At 43.4% G+C, this 15,496-nt stretch overlaps 1 protein-coding gene across 3 annotated transcripts in view; it reads right to left on the bottom strand.

The window, feature by feature from the left end:
* Positions 1–6,295: 6,295 nt before the first annotated feature.
* LOC146058349 (uncharacterized) overlaps positions 6,296–15,496 on the bottom strand; it is a 131,611-nt gene continuing 122,410 nt past the window's right edge. For 2 of the 3 annotated variants that reach the window (XM_083170635.1, XM_083170642.1), the window contains exons 31-32: positions 7,314–7,438; positions 6,296–6,575 (exon numbers count right to left, since the gene is read on the bottom strand). In XM_083170635.1, coding sequence (XP_083026761.1) covers positions 6,316–6,575; positions 7,314–7,438 — 385 coding nt within the window. In that variant the 3' untranslated portion in view covers positions 6,296–6,315. Of the gene's footprint in view, positions 6,576–7,313; positions 7,439–15,496 lie in introns of those variants that run through there. The other variant, XR_014469856.1, reaches the window with a different exon arrangement.

Here is a 15,496-nt window from a genome sequence, read left to right as displayed (position 1 = left end):
GAGATGACTTACAGAAAACCCGCGCTAGAGTGACAGAGGTAGAGGCTCGCATTTCTGGGTTGGAAGATGCTATTACTCCTGTGCAAACTCAGGTTAAATCTATGTCAACTCAGCTGTCTGAGTTACGCACTAAGGTGTCTGACATGGAAGGTCGACTTCGTCGGAACAACATTCGGTTTGTTGGATTGGAGGAGGGAGTGGAGGGCGGAGCCCCCGAACAATTCACTGAAAAATGGCTTAAGCAAACCTTCGATGGGGAGGCCCTTTCCACCCACTTTGCAGTAGAACGGGCTCACAGGATACCTGCGCGCCCCTCAATTCCGGGAGGTCCCCCCCGCACGTTCATCGCGAGAATCCTACTTTCAAGAGATCGCGATAACATCCTACGTATGGCTAGAAGTATGGGAGACTTAAAATATAACGGCAAGAAAATATCAGTATTTCCTGATCTCCCTTATGAGATTCAGAAAGAGCGTGCCCGATATAGGGACGTAAAAGCAAGGTTGAGAGAACTGAACCTCAGCTACTCTATGATTTACCCTACCAAACTTCGTGTCATCTATAAGGATGAGACTAAATTTTTCTTCTCCCCGCATGAAGTCGCGGCTTGGCTTGACAAGGTGCATCCTGGGAAAATTCAACTTGCGCAGGAGTGAATTTTGAATTAGTTTTTTTTTTCCTCTCTTTTTTCCTCCTTCTTCCTCTGGTGTAAATTGAAAGTGAGCTACTCTCCATCAGCGGAGTTCACCTGGAGGATGCGCTCACTGTAATTTTTTAAGTAACATGGAGGTGCTATTTTTTTTTTTCTTTTTCTTTTCCCTCTCCGGTCAAAATTGAAGGCGCACGCCTGGAGGAAGTGCCTACTGTAACCCCCATGTATTTTTTGGAAACCGGGGTCTGACTCGACAGAAGGCGGTTGGCGTCTTGGAAGAGGTTTACTGGGATATGAGAGACTTGATTTGCACAACTCTTCATTGGATGCTGCTCAGTTGTGGACCTCCTCGATGAGGTTAACCGATATATGAGTGACTTGACATATCTGTGCAACCATGTATCCAACGAAGACTATTTTTTTTTTTTTTCTCTTTCTCTGATTTTTGTGATTATCTATTGCTGAGCGGCGAATATCGCCCCCATTAAGTAGTTATTAATAGGGAGTTGTGCAATTTTACTTTTATAGTTACCATCAGGCATTCTTTGTATTGTTTTTTTTTTTTTTTTTTTGCTTTGACATATGTATGTGATTACCTATTGCTGAGCAGTGATTATTGTTCTCACTAAGTAGATATCAATAGGGAGCTATGCAATTCTACCTTTATGGGTTTTTTTTTTTTTCTCTTCTTTTCTCATTATTTGGGGGTTGGCTGGGGCTGGGGAAACAAACATAAGAGTACATAACTTAACGTTGTTGCGCCGGAGAGACAAGCGCGCCTGTGAGGGTACCTAGACAGGGTCAGGCCCCGCTGCAGGAGGATTAGGCTTTTTTTTTTTTTTTGGGGGGGGTTCTCTTTAGGGAGGGTGGGAGGTGGCACACAAATAGGTATGCCTAGCTGGATAGGTGATACAGGGAGGGGGGGGGGTGGGGTTGTTGTTTTGTGTTGTATGTTTACATATACCAAGCACAGTTAATCGACGTCCTTACTTTTTCAGGAATGGAAATAATGTTGATAATTGTTGGAAATCTAGTGTTTATATTGCAGTTGAGGGCAGGTCTTGTTCTATCTTGGCAGCTTGGGCTCAGGAGGGAAATTGTGTTCAAAGAGTTCAATGGTGGGATTTATAACTTGGAATGTGAGGGGACTTGGTGATAAAATCAAGCGTGCCTTGGTACTTAACCAGTGTCGGGTATCGGCGGCGGATGTCATCTGTCTCCAGGAAACGCATATTTCTGGGGACAGAGTGACATCCCTTCGCCGATCTTGGATGGGAAAGTCCTATCACTCGCACTTTTCCTCTGCCGTTCGGGGCGTGTCTGTTATATTCAAGAAAAACGTTGCATTTGAACTTATTGCATCTGAAATAGATGCAAGGGGACGATATGTGTTTCTTGATGGATTAATAGAATCAAAGAGGTTTTGCATCCTGGCAGTCTATATACCCCCTCCTTTCACACTTGAGGTCCTGAGATTGGCGGTCGGTTTTGTTGCGGCCCGCCCAGAGTCACATGTTATTTGCCTCGGAGATTTCAATGCCGTGATGAATTCAGCAGTGGATAGATCAGGGAATAGAGGAGAGGGTTCAAATGTTAAGACCAACCTGGCCCAATTTGCTTCTGAGATTGATTGGTGGGATGTTTGGAGGGAAAAAAATCCCAATGCTAAGCACTATTCATATTATTCCCCGGTGCACAATACGTTCTCGCGAATTGATATGGTTCTTGTATCTAGAAACTTGCTGGTAAAAGTATTGGGCATAGAGTACCTGCCCCGTGGGATTTCAGATCATTCCCCAATTAGGGTTCAACTAGAGCCATCTTTGAATTTAGGTGTAAAATTATGGAAGCTCCACCCATCCTGGCTTTCACAGTTAAATAATTGTGAGGAATTCCAGACTTTGATGGATGGCTTCTTCAATACCAATATTGGCTCCGCTGAACCCTCAGTAGTGTGGGACTGTGCTAAGGCATTTATGAGGGGGATCTGCCTGAAAAAGATAGGGCAGGCCAAAAGAAGGTTCCGCAATACCGCATCGGAGTTAGAAAATCAACTGATAACTAAAGAACAGCAATATGTAAGTGATAACAGCGAGTCCAATAGAGGGGAATGGCTACAAGCACAGCGTTTGTGGGTGGAACACCTGCAAGTTATGATGACCCATAAGGTACTAATTGAGTCCCACAAATATTACTTGAACGCAGATAGAGCCGGTAAATACATGGCATACCTCTCAAACCTAGAACGTCCATCTACTGCTGTCACTAAAATAAAGTTAGATACAGGAGCTATTGTTACCTCTGCCTCAGCTATAGCCGATGCCTTTCGTGCCCATTTTATTCAAGTATATGACTCTAAGTTGACCTACAATGATGGGGATGTCGAAAGGTACTTGAGTGGCATTACTCTTCCAACCCTCTCAGAGGAGGATAGATGTTCATTGGAGGCCTCGGTTTCAGTTGAGGAGGTAGTTGCGGCCATCACCTCACTCCCGCAGGGTAAAGTGCCAGGAGTTGACGGATTACCTAGCGAATTTTATAAGCAGTTCGCTAGTATTCTTGCTCCAAGACTCCTGCAATCCTTAGAGAAAATGGAACAAGAGGGTAGGCTTGCTAACTCTGTGACCGAGGCCATAATTACAGTTATTCTGAAGAGTGGAAAAAATCCGGAGCTGGTGGACTCGTACCGCCCAATTTCCCTGATCACGACCGACGCCAAAATCCTCGCTAAAATCCTGGTTAATAGGCTGAACGTCGTGATCAGGAAAATTGTTCACCCAGACCAGGTTGGCTTCATGAGCGGGAAATCCACGGCTATTAATCTTAAAAGATTAACCATGTTTATGCAAATAGCTGATGTATATGGGCTTAATATAGCTGTAGCATCATTCGACGCCAATAAGGCATTCGATTCGGTCGAATGGGTGTACTTGAAAAGAGCATTGCAAGTTTTTGGTTTCGGACCTCGGTTCATTAATTGGGTTTTTCTGCTTTACCAATCTCCTAGGGCAAGAGTTCTAGTTAATGGCCTGCTTTCCGATGCGTTTCCTCTTTTTAGGGGAACACGCCAAGGATGTCCCCTTTCCCCCTTATTATTCGCTGTGGCCATTGAACCAATTGCCTGTAAATTAAGAACTGTTTTGGAAATCGGAAGCGGGACACGCATGCAGCTTAAAAACTTGGTATCCCTGTATGCGGATGACTTACTGGTCGGGATGACGGAATATCAACAATATCTTCCGAAAGTTATCGATACTATGCGAGAGTTTGGGGACTACTCTGGCCTGGTGATAAATTATAACAAATCCCAACTGTTAATCTCCAATAAGACGCATAGTGGCAGCGAGGGCGAGAGTTTTGGCCTGCCCCAGGTTGAGAGGTTTAAATATCTGGGCATAGTTGTTTCAAGTAACTCGGCGGAATATTTAAAGTGGAACCTAGATCCAGTTATGGAGGAAATTAAGTCCCGTTGTAAGATCTGGCAGAGCCTCCCACTAACCACACTGGGAAGGGTTAACTTAATAAAAATGGTTGTACTCCCCAAACTGTTGTATAATTTCATGCACTCCCCAATTTTTATTCCTGAGCCTAGATTCCGTAAAATAAACCAGCAACTTTCAACATTTGTGTGGAAGAACAAGGCTCCGCGTATTAAAATGTCAACATTGTGTAAGGAGCGTTGCTCCGGGGGGATGGCTATGCCCAATTTTAAAATGTATTACTTTGCAGCCCAGATGGTTCATCTCTCAACCTGGATCCAGGAGGATGAATATTATGAGGAATTAAGTGGATATACTCGTAACTGGCTCCCCGGTCACAAACCGTTACAGGTTGTTCTTAAACATGGGGGAATACCTAGGATACCTCCTTTCATTAAGCAACTTCGTTTGGTCTGGAAGTGGGTTAGCACCAAGATGGGGTATGAAGGTACCGATCCCGATACACATATCTTCTCTCTTCCTGGCCTTGAGGGCCTAAACAGATGTCAAGGCGGTAGGATCTGGGGACATTATGGAGTTACGTCCATTGGGCAGATCCTGGAGAACGGGAGGTTGAAGCAGTATACCCAACTCCAAGTGGAATTTGCACTTCCTAGGGTTTTTTTTTTTCGATATCTACAACTTAGAAGTGCCCTGTCGCAACAGAATAGTGAGAGCTGTATTTGTTTAATAGAATCCCCTTTGAAAAAGCTCTTGACAGTACTCCCTGTAAAAAAACGTCTTTCAAAATGTTATAAATACCTTATGGTAACTACTCAAATAGATGACTCGGAGGGACGTTGGCAAAAGTGGGTGACTAAAATTCCTGAACTCACCCAAGAAAAATGGAAATTGGCTTTGGGCATCCCGCAAACAGCAACCAACTCCCTGAGAATTCAACAAATTCAGTTGAACATACTTTATCAAACATACCTAACTCCGGCTAAGATTGAGGGTTTTTCGCGGGGCGGCTGCAACCAGTGCCCAAAATGTCAGGCGCAGGGTTGCGACTTTTGGCATCTGCTCTGGGAGTGCAGATTAATACAGAAATATTGGTGTGGAATAAGAGATGTTCTGGTAGATATTGGGTTGAATATTCGGGACTGTTCCCCCCTGGGAGCATTGCTTGGAGTTTGGCCTGGTGATCTCCCGGCCGACTTCAAGCAACTTCTTATAAACTTATGTGCAATAGCTAAGGTTCTTATCGCCCGGGAATGGATGGCTAAGAAGGCCCCATGCCATAATGAATGGATTAACTTGGTAAATATTAATATGAAACATGAGCGGTATGTGCATGCCTCCAGGAACTCAATTGACAAATTTTTTGCTATATGGGAGAAATGGTATTATTCGAAATATTATAAGAATTAAAAAAAAACGTTTTGATATATTATTATACAGGGGGCACAGGGGGTTTTCCCAGCCCTCAGCCCCCATCTATGATGGAGCAAATATTGTACATTTTTTGTCTGATCGTGGGCCGCGATCGTAGCTACGCCCTCTTACTGAAATATTCTCTACCCATTTGCGGCAATATTAAAAAAATTTCAAGGGGGGGGTCTCCGGGAATCGATGATGCGCTGTTACTTATGGGCCAGTGCTCTGGACTTGCCCCCCAGGCTAAAAGTTGCCAGCCAGCCCCTGGGGCCGCCATTAGGATTCACGGGGCCCAGGACTGACCTTCAGTCTGTGCCAACCCCCCCCCCCCAGTGCCACTGAGCCCCCACCCCCCCTCCCTCCCAGTACCATTACGCCCCCCCCCAGTACCATTACAGCCGCCCCCTCGAGTACAAATACTTACCTAGCTGCGGCGGCGCATCTCCTCGGGAGCGCACAGTGCAGCCTGCAGAGCGCAGAGCCCGTGTTTGTCCTAGGATCAGCACTCTGCCGGTTGCACTGTGTATTGTGCATGCCTGGCTGGGGGGCCGCCGGGTGGGGGAGGTGGTGTGCGGCTGCGGGGAATAGGGGGTGGCACCGTGCCACTGTGGGCAGCTGCCCGGGTCCCTGCAGAGGCCGGGGCCCGAGACAGCTGTACCCACAGCACCCCCCTGTCAGCGGCCCTGCACCAGTGTATGGGGCCCATATAGTTGCAATAGTCTGTGGGAATTCTTGTAAAACATAATTTTATCCCAAAAAAAAAGACATTTTATTTTATTGCAGCTTTATTATTTACAAATTAGGTATTTAGATATTTAAAGATGGGTCTTTATCATCTGGTTCATCTTCGCTACTTGTAGATTCCTCACCAAATAAATCTGTCCCTGTGGAGTAGGAACTGTCCTTATCTTTTGAGACAATTTTCAGGTTGATGAGTGACGATGTATCACTCATGCCGATCAGAATGGTCTTCCTGTCAGCAGCTAAAGACAGGCAGCAGACTTTGCTGTCAGGCGTGAACACAGAAACCACAGTTCCATTATCCAGGTTCCAGAAGCTAACATCACCTATAGGAAGAAACATATCTACATTTACAGTCTACTTCTGCAAAACGTTATGAATACAGACATCTTATGAACATTCTTAAGGAGTAAGAGAAGCCAACTGCTGAGGACTGGCCAACTTAGAATGAGGATATTCTCATAAGGATGATTAAGGAAGTAATAGTTCCACTGAAATCTTTGGTAAACAGGCATCCTCGTGTTAAATATTGACCTGTCAACACTCCTAGAGGAGTGATCACGGGTGCCTGACACGGTCCCGACAGTTGGGATCCCAACTGTCAAAACGCCAACAGCTGGGTGCCCGACGGCCACCCACTATTTTCATCCCATCCGTGCCCGCAGTGTGGCGAGCGCAGCGAGCCCGCAAGGGGCTTTTTTGCGCTCGCCATGCTGTCTGAGTCCGGGCAGTCGGGATCCCGATGTCGAACTAATGACTGTCGGGATCCCGACTGTCCGAAACCCATACCACACCCAGTAATCACACCATTGTCTTTCATTTAAAGAGACATAAATAGGGCTCTCACTGCTCCACTGTTGTACATCAGTAGGTACTGGGTAAGCCTCCTACAGTTCAAACGTATAAATTGTATAGCATTTAAATAACACCGGTCTTTTTTAGGAGTGTTTCTCCAGGACATCAATGCCTGTTATAATATAAATGGACCAGAATTTTCATGTACTGAGCAGAACTTAATTTAAGTCAAGTGAATGGACTCCTGCTCAGGACATTACCATACCTACCTGACAATAAGATTGCCTTTGATCCTCCTTCAATTATTTGTATTTTGCTGTAAACTGTAAGCTTGAGGTTTTCATATCCTGGTATTATTTTGTGTTTGCGTCTGAAAGGATCCCAGATTTTAAGTCTGTCCATAAAAAAGAAATTAAACATCAGTATAATATGTAAAATACACATGACATGAAGGGGGAAATTTACTAAGATGTGAAATACACTTCACATGTCATGCTGCTATGGGCAACCAATTAGAAGCTACTTCTTATTTATTTACCACCCTCTAGAAGATAGTAGACAGGATGTGATTGGTTGCCCATAGCCAGGGCTATTTTTGTGCAGGCTCTAGCAGGAACTGTGGCCCTTATTCTAGTTCACTCTTTCTGACAAAATATTTCTTAGATGGACAAAACCATGAGCACTGCAGGTGAGACAGGTGTTACTTGTGCAGAGATAATTGGGTGGGGTTTTACACCTGCCTCACCTGCAGTGCTCATGGTTTTGTCCATCTAAGAAATATTTTGTCAGAAAGAGTGAACTAGAATAAGGGCCACAGTTCCTGCTAGAGCCTGCACAAAAATAGCCCTGCCCATAACAACATGACCTGTGAAGTGTATTTCACATCTAAGTAAATTTCATCCTAAATGTCTTCTGTACTTTTGTCCCACAATATACTGTGCTCTGCTTATTGATAGTAAATAATAGAATTGTAGTACCCATCACCTCCTGCACCATGCAACCCACTCCTGGCAACTGTCTACTGTCATTTAGGAGAGGTTGTAGGTATCCGCAAAGACTTTGATTATCTTATTTTAGATCAGTCTTTTCCAGATTTTCTAAATTCTACTCGCTATTACATTCTGGAGGTGCTCCCAGGAATAATTGTTACTGGTACAAAAAGAGAAGAAAAAAAGATTCCCAATTCGGCTGATATATTGTGTAGTGGATCCCGTATAGAGTGTCCACCGACAAATGTCAAAATTAAAATTTAACTTTTATTTGTATTCTCTAAAGTTGCTGAAAGCCAGCGAAGTATAGACAAACATATATAGGTGCGGGGAAATGGAAATAATGTGATTAAAATGTATTGCACTGTGTTTGTGTTTTATTCTATTACGTCCTCCATAAATGTATATTATCACTGGAATTGTTGGCCAATTGATATAGTTTTGTCTGCCTTAACCCCTTCATGACAGAGCCAGTTTGTGCCTTCATGACAGAGCCCTTTTTTTCAAATCTGACATGTCTCACTTAAGTGGGGATAACTTTTTTTTGCTTTTACTTATCCCAGTGATTTTGAGATTGTTTTCTCGTGACACATTGTACTTCAAGTTAGTGGTAAATTTTCGTCGATACAGTCTGTGTTTTTTTGTGAAAAATACCAAAATATCGTGAAAAAATGGAAAATTTAGCAATTTGCAAAATGTTAAATTTTCTGCTTGTGAGACAAATAATCATACCACTCAAAATAGTTAATAACTAACATAGACCATATGTCTACTTTATGTTTCCATCATTATTTCAACTTCCTTTTAATTTTTTTGGACACTAGGAGGCTTACAATATGAATAGCAAATTCTCAAATTTTCATGAAAATTTCAAACACTGATTTTTTTAGGGACCAGTTCAGTTCTGATGTGACTTTGAGGGACTTGTATGTGAGACACCCCCATAAATGATGCCATTTCAAAAACTGCACCCCTCACAGTATTCAAAACAGCATTTTGGAAGTTTGTTAACCCTTTAGGTGTTTCACAGGAATTAAAACAAAGTGTAGGTGAAATTTCAAAATTTCTTTTTTTTTGCAGAGTTTCAATTTTAATACATTTTTCTAACGAATACAGTAGATTTTACTAGAGACATGTGACTAAAAATTGATTCCCCCAATTCTTTTGTTTTCAAAAATATCCTATATGTGGCCCTAGTGTGCACGTTGACCAAACCACAGGCTTCATAATAGAAGGAGCACCTACTTGATTTTGGAGCCTCCTTTTTATGAGATTTTTTTTTAGGCACCATGTAGGTTTCTAGGCACCATAAGTGCTAAAAGTTAGGAACCTCCCCCACAAGTCACCCCATTTTGCAATCTACACCCCTCAGGGAATTCATCTAGGGGTATAGTGTACATTTCAAACCCCCAGGGGTTTCACCAATTTTGGTACAACTGGGATGTGAAAATGGAAAATTACATTTTTTTACACAAACATGCAGTTCTGGCTCAAAATTTTTCATTTTCACAAGGAATGAAGGAGACAAAGCACCCCAAAATCTGTGCCCCAATTTCTCCCGAGTACGGCAATGCCTCACATGTGACCAAAAAATACCAGTTGGGTGCATGGCAGGACTTAGAAGGGAAGGAGTGATTTTTGGATTTTGCAGCAAAGATTTTGGTGGAATGAATGGTGGGTGCTATGTTGCATTAGCAAGACTCCCAAAGCACCAATACAGTGGAACCCCCCCACAAGTCACCCCATTTTGCAAAGTACACCCCTCAGGGAATTCATCTAGGGGTATAGTGTACATTTCAAACCCCCAGGGGTTTCACCAATTTTGGTACAACTGGGATGTGAAAATGGAAAATTACATTTTTTTACACAAACATGCAGTTCTGGCTCAAAATTTTTCATTTTCACAAGGAATGAAGGAGACAAAGCACCCCAAAATCTGTGCCCCAATTTCTCCCGAGTACGGCAATGCCTCACATGTGACCAAAAAATACCAGTTGGGTGCATGGCAGGACTTAGAAGGGAAGGAGTGATTTTTGGATTTTGCAGCAAAGATTTTGGTGGAATGAATGGTGGGTGCTATGTTGCATTAGCAAGACTCCCAAAGCACCAATACAGTGGAACCCCCCCACAAGTCACCCCATTTTGCAAAGTACACCCCTCAGGGAATTCATCTAGGGGTATAGTGTACATTTCAAACCCCCAGGGGTTTCACCAATTTTGGTACAACTGGGATGTGAAAATGGAAAATTACATTTTTTTACACAAACATGCAGTTCTGGCTCAAAATTTTTCATTTTCACAAGGAATGAAGGAGACAAAGCACCCCAAAATCTGTGCCCCAATTTCTCCCGAGTACGGCAATGCCTCACATGTGACCAAAAAATACCAGTTGGGTGCATGGCAGGACTCAGAAGGGAAGGAGTGATTTTTGGATTTTGCAGCAAAGATTTTGGTGGAATGAATGGTGGGTGCTATGTTGCATTAGCAAGACTCCCAAAGCACCAATACAGTGGAACCCCCCCACAAGTCACCCCATTTTGCAAAGTACACCCCTCAGGGAATTCATCTAGGGGTATAGTGTACATTTCAAACCCCCAGGGGTTTCACCAATTTTGGTACAACTGGGATGTGAAAATGGAAAATTACATTTTTTTACACAAACATGCAGTTCTGGCTCAAAATTTTTCATTTTCACAAGGAATGAAGGAGACAAAGCACCCCAAAATCTGTGCCCCAATTTCTCCCGAGTACGGCAATGCCTCACATGTGACCAAAAAATACCAGTTGGGTGCATGGCAGGACTTAGAAGGGAAGGAGTGATTTTTGGATTTTGCAGCAAAGATTTTGGTGGAATGAATGGTGGGTGCTATGTTGCATTAGCAAGACTCCCAAAGCACCAATACAGTGGAACCCCCCCACAAGTCACCCCATTTTGCAAAGTACACCCCTCAGGGAATTCATCTAGGGGTATAGTGTACATTTCAAACCCCCAGGGGTTTCACCAATTTTGGTACAACTGGGATGTGAAAATGGAAAATTACATTTTTTTACACAAACATGCAGTTCTGGCTCAAAATTTTTCATTTTCACAAGGAATGAAGGAGACAAAGCACCCCAAAATCTGTGCCCCAATTTCTCCCGAGTACGGCAATGCCTCACATGTGACCAAAAAATACCAGTTGGGTGCATGGCAGGACTCAGAAGGGAAGGAGTGATTTTTGGATTTTGCAGCAAAGATTTTGGTGGAATGAATGGTGGGTGCTATGTTGCATTAGCAAGACTCCCAAAGCACCAATACAGTGGAACCCCCCCACAAGTCACCCCATTTTGCAAAGTACACCCCTCAGGGAATTCATCTAGGGGTATAGTGTACATTTCAAACCCCCAGGGGTTTCACCAATTTTGGTACAACTGGGATGTGAAAATGGAAAATTACATTTTTTTACACAAACATGCAGTTCTGGCTCAAAATTTTTCATTTTCACAAGGAATGAAGGAGACAAAGCACCCCAAAATCTGTGCCCCAATTTCTCCCGAGTACGGCAATGCCTCACATGTGACCAAAAAATACCAGTTGGGTGCATGGCAGGACTCAGAAGGGAAGGAGTGATTTTTGGATTTTGCAGCAAAGATTTTGGTGGAATGAATGGTGGGTGCTATGTTGCATTAGCAAGACTCCCAAAGCACCAATACAGTGGAACCCCCCACAAGTCACCCCATTTTGCAAAGTACACCCCTCAGGGAATTCATCTAGGGGTATAGTGTACATTTCAAACCCCCAGGGGTTTCACCAATTTTGGTACAACTGGGATGTGAAAATGGAAAATTACATTTTTTTACACAAACATGCAGTTCTGGCTCAAAATTTTTCATTTTCACAAGGAATGAAGGAGACAAAGCACCCCAAAATCTGTGCCCCAATTTCTCCCGAGTACGGCAATGCCTCACGTGTGACCAAAAAATACCAGTTGGGTGCATGGCAGGACTCAGAAGGGAAGGAGTGATTTTTGGATTTTGCAGCACAGATTTTGGTGGAATGAATGGTGGGTGCTATGTTGCATTACCAATACAGTGGAACCCCCCCACAAGTGACCCCATTTTGCAAACTACACCCCTCAGGGAATTCATCTAGGGGTATAGTGTACATTTCAAACCCCCAGGGGTTTCATCAATTTTGGTACAACTGGGCAGTGAAAATGAAAAAAATACATTTTTTTACACAAAAATGTACTTCTGGCTCAAAATTTTTCATTTTCACAAGGAATGAAGGAGACAAAGCACCCCAAAATCTGTGCCCCCATTTCTCCAGAGTACGGCAATGCCTCACATGTGACCAAAAAATACCAGTTGGGTGCATGGCAGGACTCAGAAGGGAAGGAGTGATTTTTGGATTTTGCAGCACAGATTTTGGTGGAATGAATGGTGGGTGCTATGTTGCATTACCAATACAGTGGAACCCCCCCACAAGTGACCCCATTTTGCAAACTACACCCCTCAGGGAATTCATCTAGGGGTATAGTGTACATTTCAAACCCCCAGGGGTTTCATCAATTTTGGTACAACTGGGCAGTGAAAATGAAAAAAATACATTTTTTTACACAAAAATGTACTTCTGGCTCAAAATTTTTCATTTTCACAAGGAATGAAGGAGACAAAGCACCCCAAAATCTGTGCCCCCATTTCTTCAGAGTACGGCAATGCCTCACATGTGACCAAAAAATACCAGTTGGGTGCATGGCAGGACTCAGAAGGGAAGGAGTGATTTTTGGATTTTGCAGCACAGATTTTGGTGGAATGAATGGTGGGTGCTATGTTGCATTACCAATACAGTGGAACCTCCCCACAAGTGACCCCATTTTGCAAACTACACCCCTCAGGGAATTCATCTAGGGGTATAGTGTACATTTCAAACCCCCAGGGGTTTCATCAATTTTGGTACAACTGGGCAGTGAAAATGAAAAAAATACATTTTTTTACACAAAAATGTACTTCTGGCTCAAAATTTTTCATTTTCACAAGGAATGAAGGAGACAAAGCACCCCAAAATCTGTGCCCCCATTTCTCCAGAGTACGGCAATGCCTCACATGTGACCAAAAAATACCAGTTGGGTGCATGGCAGGACTCAGAAGGGAAGGAGTGATTTTTGGTTTTTGCAGCTCAGATTCTGGTGGAATGAATGGTGGGTGCTATGTGGCATTAGCAAGACCCCCGAAGCACGGTGAAATGATGAACCTAATAATCCATAGATGTGTGGTATATTTTGAAACACTCCTTTATACATAGGCCGGGTTTGTCGGGGCAAGTTTCACAGTGGAAAATAGTTTCCTTTCTTATTCCCTTTTTATAGCAAACTTTGCACCTTTTTTGTGTCCTGCCCTTTCTTGCAGTGGAGGGGATTTCGTTGGGAAAATGCTGCCCTGGTACAATACGGGGGCCAGTACTAGAAGTACTGGGGCCCTCTGCCTGCTGATTCCCAAATGTTAGGCTCTTTATGACTTCCTCTTGAAAGTGCATAAATGTCCCCCTCTGGCCGGTAGAACGGAATAGCACGTAAGCGTTATACAGTGCCATCTGGATGATATACACGGCCAGCTTCTTGTACCAGATATTTGTTTTCCGCAGGGCACTGTACGGCTTCAGTACCTGATCTGAAAGATCCACTCCGCCCATGTACTTATTGTAATCTAGGATACAATTTGGTTTTGAGGTGTGGGTACTGGTACCTCGTACAGGGATGGAGGTGGTACTGTCTCCATGAATTGTTGTCAGTATAAGGACATCCCTCTTGTCCTTATATTTGACCAACAACAAATTTTCGGTGCATATTCCCCTGCTTTCACCCCTTCTCATTACTTGGGCAATGTGCGTTTTGGGGAGGCCTCTTTGGTTCTTGCGCACAGTACCGCAAGCTGCTGTACCTCTTGAACCAAGGGCCTTAAACAGGGGGATGCTGGTGTAAAAGTTATCCACATAGAGGTGATAACCCTTATCCAGGAAGGGGTGCATTAAATCCCAGACAATTTTTCCACTAACACCTACGAGGGAGGGGGGGCATTCTGGTGGTTCAATTCTTGAATCCTTCCCTTCATATACCCTAAACTTGTGGGTGTACCCTGTGGTGCTTTCACACAGCTTATACATTTTTATCCCATACCTTGCCCTCTTACTGGGAAGGTACTGGCGGAATTTAACCCTTCCTTTAAAATGTATAAGGGACTCGTCGATACTAATACATTTATCAGGGATGTATAGCTCTGCAAATTTGGCACTGAAATGATCAATGACCGGCCTGACTTTGAATAGCCTGTCAAAGGTGGGATCATCTCTGGGTGGGCACTGTGCATTATCGGTGTAATGTATACATTTATGGATTGCCTCAAAACAAGCCCGGGGCATGGCCATACGGTGAAATGGGGTGCTGTACAGAACATCTGTACTCCAATATTGCCTAATTTGTGGCTTTTTTACTATGCCCATATGTAACACCAGACCCCAAAACGTCATCATCTCTACTGCATCTACAGGGGTCCACCTAGCAAATGATGACGTGGGGTTTTGAGCAATAAACTGCTGGGCATATAAATTAGTTTGGTCCACCATTAAATTTATAAAATCATCAGAGAAAAATAATTTAAAAATGTCAATTTCTCTGAGACCTGTTGAATCAAATTGGATTCCTGGGATGGCCAAAAACTCAGGAACCTGGGGCTCAAAATTGTCTGGTGGTGGGGTCCATACGAGATCAATTATTGGGGGGGGGGTCTCAGCTGCTCTACGGGGGCGTCTTTGAGGGGGTCCCTCATCATCAGAGGAGGAAGAGGAGCTTAAGACAAATCCTTCAAATTCCCCGCTTGCCTCACTGGCTGTGTCAGAGTCAGAGGCAAGCATGGCATATGCCTCCTCCACCGAATACATTCTCCTGGATGACTGGGACGACATTTGGGATGACATTTGGGATGCCATTTATATTTTTGTGTTACTGGTAGTGAAATGTTTCAACACGTGTATAGTGTAGGGGGGGGGTACAAACTTTATTTCAACCCGGGGGGTATGTAGTGTGTAGTGTGTATGTATGTAGTGCAGAAAAAAAAAAATACAAAAATAAAAAAATTGAAGGGTTCAAAAAAAAAAAAAATGGAAGGGGTTAAAAAAAAAATGGAAGGGGTTAAAAAAAAAATGGAAGGGGTTAAAAAAAAAAAAAATGGAAGGGGTTAAAAAAAAAAAAGGTCCTGCGCCAAAAATTGAGCACAGATGTTGGTCAGTAACGTCCGTCACTGAACAGCGCTCAAAGGCAACAGGAATTTGATCAAAAAAAAAAAAAATAGATCAACCCTGTGCCGAAAAAGCTGATCAGTGATGTACGTCACTGATCAGCGCACAGTGGCCACAGGACACACACAAAATCACAGTGTGTGTAAAAAAAAAATGTAAAAAAGACCCCACAGCACTCACAAAAAATAAA

This window comes from Crinia signifera, chromosome 1 (assembly GCF_055691185.1).
Source record: "Crinia signifera chromosome 1, ASM5569118v1, whole genome shotgun sequence".
Taxonomy (NCBI): domain Eukaryota; kingdom Metazoa; phylum Chordata; class Amphibia; order Anura; family Myobatrachidae; genus Crinia; species Crinia signifera.
The sequence above is the reverse complement of the archived record's forward strand: the minus strand, read 5'-3'. Positions and strand labels throughout refer to the sequence as shown.